This window comes from Amblyraja radiata, chromosome 34, assembly GCF_010909765.2.
Source record: "Amblyraja radiata isolate CabotCenter1 chromosome 34, sAmbRad1.1.pri, whole genome shotgun sequence".
Taxonomy (NCBI): Eukaryota; Metazoa; Chordata; class Chondrichthyes; order Rajiformes; family Rajidae; genus Amblyraja; species Amblyraja radiata.
In genome coordinates this window covers 8907717-8924341 of record NC_045989.1, presented here as the reverse complement: position 1 = coordinate 8924341, position 16625 = coordinate 8907717, and the positions used below count along the sequence as shown (strand labels likewise).

Below are 16625 nucleotides of genomic sequence, written 5' to 3'. Positions count from 1 at the left end.
CTAAAATATTAACCAGTTTCTCCCTCCACAGATGCTGCCTGACCTGCCGAGTGTTTCCCACAGAGGGTTATAGAGAGGTGAAGTCCCTTCAGCCCATCGACTGTGCTGACCACCAATCACCCATTCACATTATCGCATTAAACCCATATTTTATTCTCCCCACATATCCATCAACTCTCATGTACAGAAGGATCTTGGGGTTCAAGTCCATAGCTCGCTGAAAGTGCAAACATAAGTACTGTACATAGAGTGATGGTTTAGGAGAGGGTGCAGAAGATCTTTAACAGAATGCTGTCTGGATTAGAGGGCATTCATGTAGGAAAGGTTGGATAACCTTGGATTGTCCATTCATTCTTTGGGGGTGATTTTCATTAAGATCATTCTAACAATCGTCATCAATGTGTTTTGCTCAGGATTTCAACATCTGCGGTTCCTTGTGTCTCTCCTGGATGGCAGAGTGTGCAGTTGGTAGAGCTGCTACCTCAGAGCGTTGGAGTTGCAGGATCAATCCTGACTTCCAGTGTTGTCTGTGTGGAGTTTGTACATTCTGCCTGTGATCGCGTGGGTTTTCTCCGGGTGCTCCGGTTTCCTCCCACATTCCAAAGACGTGCGGGTTTGTAGGTTAATTGTCCGCTGTAAGTCTTCCGAATGTGTTGGGAGTGGATGCAAAAGTGGGATAACATCGAACTAGTGTGAACATGTTGGCATGGAGTCAGAGGGCTGAAGGGCCTGTTCCAATCTGTGCCTTCCAATTCAATCAATCAATCAATCAATCAATCAATCTTTCATCAATATGAAACTAAATTTGTGCAATATGAAACTAAACCACATATTGTTCCATCATCATAATTTATCTTAAAGTAATATTTTCCAGTACTCCATTCTATTTTATGTTCTGCATCAGTGCACGAGCCCTGACCAAAGCACAATATAGTTTCTGAGTCTGCTCTCCAAACCACTTTCTTGCTGTATTATCTCAATGGCCTTTCATTTCCGAGATGTTAAGCTCTGGCTGATGAACACGAATTTCACTAGCTTACTGACTGCAAGGTTGTTATGTGAGGCAATATTGAAAGGCTCTTAGTCCAACTCCTTAAAGAAAAGCACGTCACCAAAAACTAAATTATACAAGATAAAGTATGTTGGAAAGCCTGTGAGAATCTGTATCAAGAGAGGAAAAACTGCCCAGGCAGGACTAAGAGATGAGCTCTCTCATTTTGTTCCAGATTTCCATTTGATTACAATTGAGACACAACTCACCAAACATTGGAACAATTTGAATATAACCAGCAATGAGAAGGATTGAGAACTGTATAAGCGTTCCCAGGGGAATATTTGAAATAAAAAAAGACACAAGTGCTGGAGTAATTCAGCGGGTCTGGAGAACATGAATAGGTTTCGGGTCAGGACCCTTTTTTTTAGTTTAGCGATACAGCATGGAAACAGGCCCTTCGGCCCACTGAGTCCATACCGACCAGCGATCCTCCTCCCACATTAACACTATCCTACAAACACTAGGGGCAATTTACACTTATACCAAGCCAATTAACCTACAAACCTGTACGTCTTTGGGGCGTGGGAGGAAACCAAAGATCTCAGAGATCATGGGGAGAAAGTACAAACTCCGTACAGATGGCACCTGTGGTCAGGATCTAACCCCTGGTCTGCAGTGCTGTAAGTCAGCAACTCTAGCCCCACCCTTCTTCAGATTTTATCAGCAGATTTGGGGTTTAACACCTCATTGAAAGGCATCATATCTGATAGTGCAGTAGTGTGCTGAGGTGTTAGAATGTGCTCAAGGTTCGTGTGAGACTGAAGTCTGTAACCGGTGGCGTTAGAATGTGGTACCACTGCAATAGCACAATATTGAGGCCTTTCTCCCCACTAAACCCATACTAGACCCGACCTGGGAGTGAAGGAGGGTGGCATATTGTGCAGTTACTGAAAGGAATGTTTCATCCCACAACTCAATGAACGAAGAGACTCACAGGAAAATAAACCTGCATTATATTGAGTATTTTGCACGATACAGAAAACGGAAGAAAATTAAGTACCTTCTGTTTAATCTTACTGCAGGCTATGAGACTCTCCCTGCAATCCTTGTGAACTTGCACGTTGCAATCTGTGGAGGAAAAGAAAAGGCTATTAGAGAAAAGAGACAACCAAATACGGGCACAGGAAACCTTAACATACTATAAATACCATTGCAGATGAATTATCATGCACAGAATTATTTGTGGTGGATGTAAAGATTAGAATGTAGGAGGCAGTAACATTTTACATTGTAGAAACAGGGAACTGCAGATGCTGGTTTACACAAATGGAAACGAAATGCTGGAGTAACTCAGCAGGACAGGCAGCATCACTGGAGAGAAGGAATGGGTGGCGTTTCGAGTCTAGACCCTTCTTCATTCTTCACAGTTGACTTTCCTTGAGATGTTGCAGTGGATGTTGGTGAGAGGAGCATTCCTTCAGAAATGCTGCCAGAAATCCTCCAGCACCTTAACTCGGGAGTTCTTCTCCTGATGGTGGTCTCCCCGAATGGCTCTCATTATCGCTTTCCTTATTTATCAGATTCCCGCACAGGCAGTCTATGTCTCCCCACTTATCACTCACCAGAGGCTGTCTCCACTTCACCCCCTGCTCTCCGCACCCGGCTCCTTCTTTCTTTCCCCTCTTTTCATCTTCTGTCTGTCTCCATCCATCATCTACCTGCCCCTGCCTCCCAGCTCCATCCCTTCCCCTCCGATATCCAGCTTCATTAACCCGCCATCCTTCACCCCTCCCCAGTACAATCATCTCTCGCTTTGTCTCACCCCTTTCTCTCCGCTGTTTTTACTAACTATCTTACCTCTCCCCTCTCAGACCTGATGCAAGGTTTAGGCCCAAAGAGTTGACCATTCCTTTCCATCCACCAATGTGCCCGACCCTCTGAAGTCCTCCAGCAAAAAAGGCCAACGTGCTGGTGTAACTGGGCGGGTCAGGCAGCATCTCTGGAGAACATCTCGGTCAGGACCCTTCCTCAAGGAGTCTGAAATAGTGTCCTGGCCTGAAACATCCAAACTCAAAATATCACCTATCCATGTTCTCCAGAGATGCTGCTTGACCTTCTCTAGCACTTTGTGTCTTTTCTTTGTAAACTAGCATCTGCAGTTCCTTGTTTCCACGAGGTCCTCCAGCAGATTGCTTGCTGATTCTTGCCTAAACCTCTTTGCTTTACAACTTCTCTTTCGTGTTTGTGGACTTCCATTAAAACTTTTCTTTGATTGTACCCACTTTGCTCGTCTGGTGTTCTTTATATTAAGCTTGATTACTCCACTGCAGGGCATCTTGGAATATTTTGCCATGCTGAAGAGATATATATATATATATATATATAAATAGACCCTGTTGCTGTATTCTGAACTTCCTCATATTTAATTTGTGTGACTTTTATTTAACCTTCCATTACAGTTCCTCAAAAAAAACGTACTCATGTCCTCATTATACCACACAACTCCCATCCTCAGAGTAGTCAAAGACGGGCAACAAATGCTGACCTTGCCAATGACGTCCACATTCCACTGTTTCTGTATTAACCCCAGTGGCTTGCACAATTATACAGTGTCTCAAGAATGCTGAGGGAACTATCTGACTGTCAGACCAAATAGAAGCAGACAAAAAAAACATCGGAAACTTAAATGTTCCAAATGGAAGATGATGTTCTGATGGCAAACATTCACTAGACTAGGCCTTCTGATTAGCATTGTTTTAATGCTGGTGTTAAGACCGAGAGCTAAATACAGATTAAATTAAAACGCAACTAAAAACAAAATCAAACTCAAATGCACAGCACAGCACACAGAAGACAAAAGATCCTCTTGAGGTGGTTGAATGCTTTAAACTCATCAAGGATTTCAGGGGTTCGGTTTTATCTGGAACATTAGGAACAATTAGGGGACAATAATCCAATCAGTGAGTCATAATTGTTAGAGCGCGTGCAAACATGGTTAGAATCCAGACATTTAGGATCCAGGGCTGACCTGATGCATCACAGCCCACTGTAACTCAACAGGAAGGAGAAGAGAACAGGGCTAGGAATGGCAAGCAGAGTCACACAACTTTAGAGTGCTTTTTGAGATACAGCGTGGAAACAGGCCCTTCGGCCCACAGAGTCCGCGCTGACCAGCGATCACCCCGCAGACTAGCACTATCCTGCACACTGAGGACAATTTACAATTTAAAGAAGCCAATTAGCCTACAAACCTGTATGGCTTTGGAGTGTGGGAGGAAACCGAAGCGCCCGGAGAAAACACACGCAGTCACAGGGAGAATGTACAAACACCATACAGACAACACCCAGAGGGTCTCTGGCGTTGTAAGGTAACAACTCAGCAGGTCAGGCAACATCTCTGGAGAACATGGATAGGTGATGTTTTGGGTCGAGACCTTTCTTCAGATGAGTCCTAAAGGCCATTGATCAATGTTCAGGACCGACATGTTCCAGGAAGGAGAAGGATGGCAAGGTAAGGGAACCATGGATGACCGAAGAGGTTGTACATTTGGTCAAAAAGAAAAGGGAAGCGTATGTGAGGTTTAAGAAGATGAAATCAGACATGGCACTTGAGAAATATAAAGCAAAGAGGAAACAACTCAAGTGGGCTATAGAAGGGTCAACAAGAGCCAAGAAATGTCTTGGGCAAGTGTGTGTAGGTTGCACAATGAACAGCACATCTGCACCTTGGATGCTGCTCTTCGCAACAACTTACACAGGGCAGTTTGTCCATTAACACTCCTGTTAGAGAGTAATGACCGAAGAGCCCTGCAATGTACACTACGGAGCCATGATGGAAGGAGAGAGTGCGGAGCAAGCGCGGTGGCAATGTTAAGTGTTATTTCTATGTAGCAGCATATTGCTGGGATTCAGGAGAAAAACATTCACGGAATGATCATGGAAAAAATAACTCGTTCTCAATTTTCCGGCACATACATTCTCTTTGAATAACTGCTTCGAGAAGTCAGAAGAAAAAAAAAAGCCTGTGTGTAATATTCCCTAGATTGCCAACAACCTAAAGATAACTTGGAAAAAGGAATCATAGACACGCTACTAAAGTTGCATGAGCAATGAACTTTCCATTCCGCCCATGTGCCTTACCGTCAAGAGACGAAAGACGAGAAGCCCTCTCTTTCCAAGGCGGGTGGTGGGGCAGATAAACATTAGCACAAGTCTGTAAACTCTTGCAGAAACCATTGATGAAAATTGCCTCAGACAATATCATGCAGAGGTAGAAACTTCAGGGAACACCATTTATTCCGTGAAGTCTCTTTTCCGTTCAATATGATCACAGCTGACCCTCTCTCTCCCCATATCCCGCTATGCTTTTCCTTTGACTTTTCAGAGTAGTAATGCTGCCCAATCCCCCATCTAAACTTCATAAGAATCCATTGGCTGTATATTAAACTGGGATGAATTTAAGCTGTGAAAGGTTTGAAGCAAATGCAAGCTTATATCTTATTTAACCTATTGACAGGTCACCCACACAAGGAGAGTGGAGTGGTTCATTTTCCAGATCAGTAACCCAGAGGCCTGGATGAATGGTACAAAGTTCAAGTTCCACCAAGATATGGGGTTCAAAAAGAAATAAACATAATCCAGCTAGTTTTAGTGTGGAGATCCGCTTGTCATTAAATCTCATCCGGTTCATTAAAGAGCTTCAAGTAAGGAAATCAGATTGAAGAAGGCTTCTGACCCAAGACCCTGTCAGTCCATTTTCTGTCACAGATATTATCTGGTTCGCTGAGTTCTTCCAGAAAGTTGTTTTTTTTCTACATCCTTGGGATGTTGATGGTTTTCTGAAGGTCAGTGTGTTGTGGAATTGTACAGCACATAAAATGGGCCCTTCGGCCCACAACATCAATGCTAACCTCTTTGCCCATCCACCCTAATCCCATCAGCTGCACTAGGGCTGTGCTGTTCTATGCTTGCCTATTTAAGTGTTGGTCCAAATGCCTCTTAAAGCCAGTAATTGTACCCGATTCCACCACATCCTCTGGCAATACGTTCCACATATCAGCACACTATAAAAATAACTTTTCCTCAGATGCCCTTCAAAAGTGCTACCTCTCACGTTAATCCTATATCCTCTTGTTTTTGATGGCCCTACATAGTGGAAAATACTTTGACTTTCGACCCTATCTATGCATCTCATAAGCTTACATACTTTCATTAGGTTACTCTTCAGCCTCCTTGTCTCCAGGGAAATCAAGTCAAGCCTATTCAAGCAAAAGCCTCCAAACCAGAAACATTCAGAGTGCATCTCCTCTGCACTCTCGCCTCTGCAAACACATCCTGCCTTGGGTTGGTGATGGCAATCGCAGACAATGCTCCAAGTGCGGCATAATGCCCTAACTCTTATATTCTGTGGCCTGATCTATGAAAGGAAGCGTGCCACATGCCTTCTTCATCACCCTATGGATCTTTGATTAAGGTGTACAAGATACTTTACTTCATTAGCCAAGGAATAGAACGATAGAGCAGTGAGGTCGTGCTGAACCTGTATAGAGCATTGAACGGCAGCACTGAAGATCTAGTTGCTGGACTACTGGTAGGGTATAACTGCACCTTGGAGTCATATAGTATGTAACCAGGCCCGACAACCCAATTCATTAAGCTGAGCAAGATGTCCCATCTATGCTAGTCCCATTTACCTGCATTTGGCCCATATATTTACAAACTACCCTTGAACTGGCCAACTGTACAACTTGCCCTCTGTCAGCGCATTCCATACACCCAGCACCCTCTGTGTGAAAAAAAGTTTCCCCCTCAAGGTCCTATTAAACCTTTGTGTGGGAAGGAACTGCAGATGCTGGTTTAAACCGAAGATAGACACAAAAAGCTGGAGTAACTCAGCGGAACAGGCGGCATCTCAGCAGAGAAGGAATGGGTGATGTTTCGGGTCGAGACTCTGCTTCAGACTCCATTTTGGGTCGAGACCCTTCTTCAGACGGTTCTTCTTCTGAAGAAGAAGGGTCTCGACCCGAAACGTCTTTGAATCCTGGCAACATCCTCGTAAATCTTCCCTGGAGTATTTTCAATTTTAATTCCATTTTTCCAACAGCCGAGTGTCCAGTCAGATGCAGAGGAGATTTACGAGCATGTTTTCAGAGGTGGAAAATTATATTATGTGGAAATATTGACCTGGCTGGGATTTGGTTCCTTTTGTTTAGGAAGTTTTAAATGAAACTTCATTTAGATACAAGTATTCTAGATAGAATTATGTGGCAGGGTACCTTTGGCGCATTAGCTAAGTGTCGGCCTATGAGTTACCATTGAGGTACCATTGGGCGACACAGCGGTAGAGTTGCTGTCTTAAGCGGCTTTTTCACGGGGCGACTTGACGCAAGAGCTAACCAGAGTTTAACATCGTGGGAACCTCGTGCGATAACAGTACGGCATTCGTGGACCACCGTGGACCACCGTGGCGCTAACGGCAGGTAACATAGAAACATAGAAAGTAGGTGCGAGAGTAGACCACCAGGTCCGTCGAGCCCGCACCGCCATTCGCTCATGGCTGAACACTAAACAGACACACTTACCCACAAACAGTAGACACAAGACACAGAACACAAGACAGTACCCTCCCCTTTATACCGCTATCACCCCTCTCCACCCCAAGAACCTCGTGATCTCCTGGGGGAGGCAAAAAAACGGATAAAAACCCAGGTCCAATTCGGGAAAAAAATCCGGGAAATTCCTCTCCGACCCCAATCCAGGCGATCGACACTTGTCCAGGAGATCACTCAGGTCTTACTATACTAACCATACCTAGGTCCATATCCCTGCCCTCTCCCCGTAGCCCCTTATCCCCTTGGCAGCTAAAAAACCATCTATTTTAGTCTTAAATATATTTAAAGTTTCTGCTTCCACTGCTCCCTGGGGCAGTGAATTCCATAAATTAACCACCCTCTGGGTGAAGAAGTTCTTCCTCATCTCAGTTTTAAAAGAGCCCCCCCTTATTCTGCAACTATGTCCCCTAGTTCTAGTTTCCCCGATCATTGGGAACATCCTCGGTGCATCCACCCGATCAAGGCCCCTCACGATCTTATATGTTTCAATGAGATCGCCTCTCATTCTTCTAAACTCCAAAGAGTAGAGTTCCAGCCAACCTTTCCTCATATGTCAATCCCCTCATTGCAGGAATTAATCTTGTAAACCTTCGCTGCACTGCCTCCAGGGCTAGTACATCCTTTCTTAAGTATGGACCCCAGAACTGTACACAGTATTCCAAATGTGGTCTCACTAATACTGTGTACAGCTGCAGCAAGACCTCCGTGTTTTTATACTCAATCCCCCTAGCAATAAAGGCCAAAACTCCATTGGCCTTCCTGATTGCTTGCTGCACCTGCATACTAACTTTTAGTGATTCATGTACTAATACCCCTAGATCCCTTTGCGTTGCATTACAACGCAGCTCCTCCTCATTTAGAAAATAACTTGCCCTATCATTTTTTTTCCCAAAGTGAATGACTTCACATTTATTAGTATTAAATTTCATCTGCCAAGTTGTTGCCCACTCACCTAGCTTATCTATATCCTTTTGCAGACTCTTCCTATCCTCCTCATCCCCTACTTTTCCTCCCATTTTTGTATCGTCCGCAAATTTTGATATATTACACTTGTTTCCCTCCTCCAAATCATTTATATAAATTGTGAACAACTGGGGTCCCAGCACCGACCCTTGCGGAACCCCGCTAGTTACCGGTTGCCATCCCGAGTATGAACCATTTGTTATCGTGTAACTTGGTGACTCGGGAGAAAATTCAAGCAAGTTTGAATTTCTCCAAGAGTGACTTGTACACTTGTGGTTGAGCATTGCAACATTATATGGACGTAGTGGCCAGTGCGATATCCGTGCGATATCCGTAATAACTCTTGCGGTTACCGTGGGAACTCCTGCGAACGGTGAACCCGGAAGCTGGACAGAGGGGACAGAAGGTGAGTAAAAATTGTCTTCTGTGGGACTGAATTTAAAAAATAAAGATTTGCATCCGCATATGGACATCAACTTATTCATGAGTTATGTTAATGAGATTCCAGAAAATAACTATAATCTTTAAAAGGGACTTTAAAAGGGACTTTACTGAAAGGTCCCGCATTTTTATGGTCCGTGAGGAATTTTTCACATGTACTTCTTTGAGAGATACAGCTCGGAGTCCTCGCCGACTAGCGATCGATGCCTTTCCGAAGCAGGGTCCGGAACGCTACCAATCAATGTTCCCCAGAGACCCGTGTAAGGAGTGAACTGCACATGCTGGTTTAAACCGAAGACAGACACAAAAAGCTGGAGTAACTCAGCGAGTCAAGCAGCATCTCTGGAGAAAAATAGCTGATGTTTCGGGACGAGACACATCTTCAGACTCAATTCCGATTAGGCTGTCTGAAGAAGGGTTCCGATTCGAATCGCCACCTATTCTTTTTCTCCAGAGATGCTGCCTGACCCGCTGACTTACTCCAGCTTTTTATGTTTTTCTTCCCAGATCTGACTTACCTGCTGAGTTACACCAACATTTTGTGTCCTTTTGTGCGTATTAACCAGCATCTGCAGTTCCTTTAGACATTACCTAACTTCAGATTTTAGAGATATAGCGCGGAAACAGGCCCTTCGGCCCACCGAGTCCGCGCCGACAACCTATTCTTATCCGGCTTCAGAACGGTTCTTCCTTCCATTCGTTTGGGCACTGACCCGACCTACCAACCTACCTCAATGCGGACATTGGACTTTTTCCCCCTGGAACTGCCCTGAAAACATATATTCGGAACTCTGGTATTTTCCTCTTCGCTCTACCTGGTGTTCTTGTGCATGTGTCGGAGGGAACAGCAAATGCCGGTTTAAAGAGAATGCTGGAGTAACTCGACGGTTCAAAATGCTGGAGTAACTCAACGGGACATGCAGCATCTCTAAAGAGAAGGAACGGGTGACGTTTCGGGTCGAGGCCCTTCTTCAGACTGTACGTGGCTTGGTTATATTCATGTATAGTATTATCTGATATGATTGTATAGCACGCAAACAAAAGTTTATTCCCTGCATAGAATCATACAGCGTAGAAACAGGCCCTTCGACCCAACTTGCCCACCGACCAATATGTCCCATCTACACTAGTCCCACTTGCCCGCATTTGGCCCATAACCATCTAAACCTATCCTATCCATGCTTCAGTCTAATGCGTCTTAAACATTGCGACAGTACCTGCCTCAACTACCTTAACGGATAGCTCATTCCATACACCCACCACCCTTTGCGTAAAATAGTTACCCCTTAGGCTCTCATTAAATCATTCCCCCCGAACCTAAACCTGTATCTGCTGGTTCTCGATATGAGACAATAATAACAAACCAAAGCGAGTTAGGACATCAACGGGGAGATCCTGGATAAACCCAAGGTAGCCACAAAATGGAGGAACTCAGCGCAACAGGCAGCATCTCTGGGGAGAAGGAATGGGTGACATTTCGGGTCGAGACCCTTCTGATATGCTGCCTGTCCCGCTGAGCTACATGTTGTGTCTATCTTCGTTTTAATCCAGCATCTGCAGTTCCTTCCTGGCCGAACCCGATTGAAAGATGAGAGGCTGGGCGATAGAGCACTGGATGTGACAAGGATCAGGCTTCAGTAAGCAAAGTAAAGAGAGGTGGCAACGTTATGGAAATGAAGCGGGTAATTCGAGTGATGGCGAGACGGTATCCTCTAATGTGTCGGAAAGAACTGTAGATGTTGGTTTGCGCCGATGATAGACACAGTAATACTGGAGACAGACATAAAAGGAATGGGTGACGTTTCGGGACGAGACTCTGAAGAAGGGTCTCGAAACGAAACGTCACACATTCCTTCTCTCCAGAGATGCTGCCCGTCCCGCTGTGTTACTCCAGCATTTCGTGTCTATCTTCCGTATGCTCTGTGACGGTCATCTCGGAGTCAAGTGGCAACTCTGGTCTGTAGACACGAGGAACTGCAGATGCAGGAATCACGAGCAAAACACAGAGCGTTGGACGAGCCTGACCCTTTGAGTTCCTCCATCACTTTGTGTTGAAGTCAGGTCTGGACATTGCTTGGCTCAGTCTCAGGCGCCGGCTAACTAGGAAGGTCGAGTCAAAGTCCAGCACTAACACTCAAGAAATAACGTTTGCGGCCTGATGTTCCCAATATTTAATTGAAATCATTAATAAAGTAAATAAATAGATACCGGTCTAATCAGTATCTACGGGATTGGACAGGCTAGATGCAGGAAGAATGTTCCCGATGTTGGGGGAGTCCAGAACCAGGGTCCCAGTTTTACAGTCTACCGTGGGAACTCTTTAACTCAGTAAAGTAAAGTAAAGTAAAGTAGTCTTTATTGTCATATCAGCGCACAGGCAGCAGTTGATTGTTGCTCTATTCAGTTTCCCAGGTGGTCGGGACGGGACTGGAGTTGGGAGGGAAAGGTGGGGGAGTCGAGGGAGAGGAGGGGGAGACAGATGGGGGTGTCTTCATTTACTGGCGGCGGGTGTCTGTCACTGAAACAGGCAGGTGAGATTTCACATCCACCTTGTGTGTGCCTCTCTCTCTCTCTCCCTCCCTCTCTCTCTCCCTCCCTCCCTCTTACACAGGCTGAGAGACTCTGCCTCTGTGAGTGTACGTCTCTTTCTCCCCCTCTCCCACACACAGTAAGACCGAGGTACTGTGCTCAGTCCATCTGTGTCTCCCACATACACAGTAAAACATGTCTCCAAATGAGCCAATTCAACCAAGGGAGGATATTTATAGTGTGTGAAAAAAAAGTGACATCATTTGTGCCACGTGATGATTTAACAACACTTCACAATGTTCATTCAAGATTTAACGGGAAAGCTCGGGAGACGGACAAGTCACTCGCACAAATAACAGAAATGCCGAGTACCGTGGGAACTCTTTATCTACCCCCCCGTTATATCGTGTGATATCGTGCTAGACCACGACCACTTCACTCTGGTTACATCTTGCATCAAGTCGCCCCGTGAAAAAGCCGCATTACAGCGCCATAGACCCGGCTTCGATGCTGACTACGGGTGCTGTCTGAACGGAGTTTGTACATTCTCCCTGTGACCATGTTGGTTTTCTCTAGGTGCTCCAGTTTCCTCCCACACCCCAAAGATGTGCAGGTATGTAGGTTGAGTGGCTTCGGTAGAAAGATTGTAAAATTGCCCCAATTGTGTAGGATAGTGTTAGTGTGGGGCGTGATCGGTGGTTAGCGTGGACTCGGTGTGCTGAAGAGCCTGTTTCGGCGCTGCATCTCAAAGGTCTAAAATCTACCAGTTTTCACTGACGCTAAGACTGTTTAGAGGAGAGCTGACAAAATATTCTCTCGCCCCCAACTGCAGTGGGAAGCACCTCTTGGAAAGAACAGGAGGGAAAGTTAGCTTTAGAAGCACCTGTTAGAGTATTTGAAATCTGTAATGTGTTGTGTGGTGAGCTGGGACGTGGGCCTTACCCAGGGAGCCTACTCAGCAACAGAGACACCATCGACCAAATCACCTCCTCTGGAGGCAGAAGTGTGTATGATGGATTTGATCACTGCTGCAGCAGAGAAGGGAAGGAGGCCCTTGTCTCCAGCTTGGCCAATTTCATTTTGAAAGATAGTAAGTATACTTTCCACTGGCACGGAAACAGGAATTTAAAAAAGTGTGCTCGAGAGCATTTTTATTTAAATGTTCTCAATTTTTTCCTTTACGGTAACAATCTAGCTGAAATCCATCACTTCTGCCAGTCCCAAAGGAAGTCATTTCAAATTTAGGCTGACATTTGTGCTGTGTTGATCAGGGCGTATCGTTGCGTTTTACACATGAAGGTGACAGAATTACAGGCTGTTTCCAATGCTTTGGCTTCATTGTAAAGATGCCATGATATAAGTCGCAAAGAGCAGTCAAGGACTTGTAAACTGGCCAACACATCCGGCAACCACCACCCAGAGCAGACAACTTCACTCCAGCGTGGGGGATCTACACACAAATTGGTTGCCACAGTTGCCAAAGGTAACAATAATCACAGCATGTTCAACCATTTATATTTTAATATGAGAAGCAGGTTGCTGAGGATGAAGAAATGTGTTATAAAAATCTAAGAATTCCTACGACCATAGAAACAATGTTCTGGCTGGAAAGACTCAGCAAGTCTGACAGCCTCTATGGAGAGATAAAGTTTCAGGACAGAGACCCTTCATCAGAACTGGGAAAGAGATAAAAAGAAAAGGTGGTTTTCAAAAGCTTGTTAAAAAAAGTTACATTTACATTACATAAGCTTTTTGTTTTAAGTGCCAAAGTGCACATCTTCAACAAGTTTTTAACCAAACACGGGCAGGAGTGACTAGTGTCGCTGGGACATGTTGGTTAGTGTGGGCAACTTGGGCCGAAGGGCCTGTTTCCACACTGTATCACTCTATGACTCTACGGGCGTCAGTTGTTATGGGGAGAAGGCTGGAGTATGGGGTTGAGAGGAAAAGATAGATCAGCCATGATTGAATGGTGGAGTAGACTTAATGGGCCTAATGGCATAATTCTGCTCCTATAATCTGTGAACATGAATCCACTTCCACCCCATGGTGGACATTGAAACTGATGCGCTACAATGTTGAGAACTAAAGTATATTCTGCACTTTGTACCTTCCCCTTTGCTCTACCTGTTGTACTTGAGCTTGACTTGAAAGGACACAAAGTGCTGGAGTAACTCGGCAGGTCCGGAAGCATCTCTGGAGAACATGGATAACATAAGTATGTGGAATGTATTTAAGCGTGGCATATCTGATCTGATTGCAAAACTAAGCTTTTCGCTGTGCCTCGATACATGACAATAGTGAACCCAATCCTAAACCTGTTTTTCTTTAAGAAAAATATCCTCTCACACTGATTTTTTAAATCCTTTCCAGTTTCCTTTAAGATCCTTTCCAGTTTCGTGATTGAAACAAGCATTTCAAACATAGTCATTCAAAAGGCAGGGAATCAATCTTGCTCTTAATTATTCTGGCACATACCGCAGTCTTTCCCTCCTCACTCATTTTATATTACTGTTCTACAGATGACTCACTATGCTCAAAACCACCTTAACCTTGAGCTCTTTCTACCACCCACTGTGTGTCAACATATAAATTACTTAATGTTGGGTTAAATAACACGGTTGTCCCACCAGCCCAGGTCAGGGGGAGAATAAATTCACTGGGTTAGCTCGGTTGACGGTTCATGGTTGACCAAGTCCTCCTCTGGAGTCTAGGAACTATGCTCATTCCCTGTCAGAGAGAAATATTCTCACTACTCAGCCCTCCCTGAACACGGATGATCATGTATTTTCTTATGTGTTACCACAAGCCAACCTGAGAAGATGCAAGTTGCTTAATTTTTCAAGTCAAATTTCATCCAGGTTTGAGATCAAGTGTATATTCTGCCCACAGTTTTCAAATGAATTCAAAATGAATGCAAGGTAGATTAAAATCAATCTTTAATTTTTTTCCATTCCTGACATCCAATTTGGTGCACTTTCCGTGAAGATCAAAACGGATCTTTGAAAATCAAGAGATCAAAGATGTTGTTTTATTACTGTGCTGATGCTCTTATGAATTCATTAGTTTTATGAATGGTTCAAAGGTTCAAAGGTTGATTTATTGTCACAAACACCTAGATGTAGTGAAAACTATACATGCAACTCGTGTAGAGGAAGGGACTCCTTTCATAATAGTGATGCTTATATTTATTGGGTATTTGTGGCTCTGAAGAAGGATCTCAACTTGAAACTATCCACGTCCTCCAGAGATACTGCCTGAGCCGTTGAGTAATTCCAGCACTTTATGTTCTATGTAAGATTCTAGCATCTGTAGTTTGTTGGGTTTTTTTCTGTGGCTCTGCTGGAAATTCAGTATAAAGGTTGTGTGATGAAATCTGTGCACAGATTCTTGGTCTAATATTCCAGCACAGTACTGGAGGAATGGCGCTCTGTCAGAGCACCATTTGTAGGGCGGCGCAGTGGCGCAGTAGACTCAAAGCACCAGGAACCCGGGTTCGATCCTGACTATGGGTGCTGTCTGTAGGGAGTTTGTACGTTCTCCCCGAGACAGGTTCGTAGGTTAATTGGCTTAGGCAAAAAGTATCTCGTCACCCAGAGGTGCTGCCGGTCCCGCTGAGTTACTCCAGCATTTTGTGTCTATCTCCAATCATCTTGGCCCCGCTCTGGAAGTAGAAGTGGGGGCGAATCCGGATCCGCACCAGCCGTGAGCCCCAGGCCGAGCTCGGCGATCGTTTGCCTGCTTCTGCTGCTGTTGGAGGTTGAGACGTTGCACCACGCCAGGGTCTTGGGCCTGTCTCATTTTGGCCGTCAGTTACGCGACAGGCCGGTGGCGCGCGAAGATTTCGTACAGGACGAAGTCCACACTACTCCACGCCACTCCATGTGCCCGTCCCGCGCTACCCATACGCTAGCAGGTCGAGTATTAGGCGCGCGAATGATGGCCAAGTGGGACAGGCCCTTAACTTCAAGCACCTGCTCTTTGCTTCTTACTAAGATCCAGTGCAGTATCAGGCTCAAGTACTTGGAGACTTCACACAGATTGACAGGGACACTTTTAAAAAAAAGTTTAGTTTAGAAACACAGTGTGGAAACAGTCCCTTCGCCCACTGAGTTGGTTTTAGTTAGCCAAGTCAGCAAAGAGGGTTCCAAATTATGTGATGTTGGTTGAGGGGCAACGTTTTCACTCAGGGGGGTGTTGGGTATACGGAACGAGCTGCCAGAGGAGGTAGTGGAGACAGGCCCTATAACAACATTTAAAAGACATTTGGACAGGATACGTCCGAGGGTGAAACGTGGGCCTGGTGTAGATGGGGCATCTTGATCGTTGTGAACGCGTTGGGCTGAAGGGCCTGTTTCTGTGCTGTAAACCTCAAGGACACTTTTACCATTGAAGGATTGGTGCCAGGTCAGATGAGCAAAATGTTTCAGGTCACCAAGTCATCCAGATGAAAGGCCATTGGCCAGAAACACGACTCTTGTTTCTCACCGCAGATGTGGCCAGTGCTTCAGCCCTCCTGCGTTACACTGTCAAACCTACGTTCCTTCAGGTCCAACTGATTCTGATGCCTCCGTTTGTTCGATGCTGCGGTTATCTTTGTCACTCTAAGCTACAATGTTTCAGCTTTGGGTTTTCCCTGTTTTTTTCACCCAGATAGTTGTGAATCTGTGGAATTCTCTGCCACAGAAGGCAGTGAAGGCCAATTCACTGGATGTTTTCAAGAAAGAGCTATACAGCTCTTTGGGCTAACGGAATCAAGGGATATGGGGAAAAAGCAGAAACGGGGTACTGATTTTGGATGATCAGCCATGATCATATTGAATGGTGGTGCTGGCGCGAAGGTACTCCTGCACCTATTTTCTATGTTTCTATGTGTTGAAATCAAAATTTGTCATGAAGACAAATGTACTCTTTTTCAAACAGTGCCTCCTTGGCCTTTCCTTCCTTTGACAGCCCTTCAGTTTGCACAATTCCAGGGAAGTATTACTTGAGAATTACTCAATTTAGTTCAGTTGAGAGATACAGCCTTCGGCCCACCTAGTCCACGACGACAAGCGATCCCCGTGCACTAACACTATCCTACACAC

At 45.0% G+C, this 16625-nt stretch overlaps 1 protein-coding gene across 8 annotated transcripts in view; it reads right to left on the bottom strand.

Moving 5' to 3' along the window:
- The window catches only part of akap13 (A-kinase anchoring protein 13), a 394804-nt gene that overhangs the window by 40274 nt on the left and 337905 nt on the right, over positions 1–16625 (bottom strand). For all 8 annotated transcript variants that reach the window (XM_033050598.1, XM_033050601.1, XM_033050602.1 and 5 more), the window contains one exon: positions 2055–2122. In XM_033050598.1, the coding sequence (XP_032906489.1) occupies positions 2055–2122 (68 nt within the window). The remainder of the gene's footprint in view (positions 1–2054; positions 2123–16625) is intronic.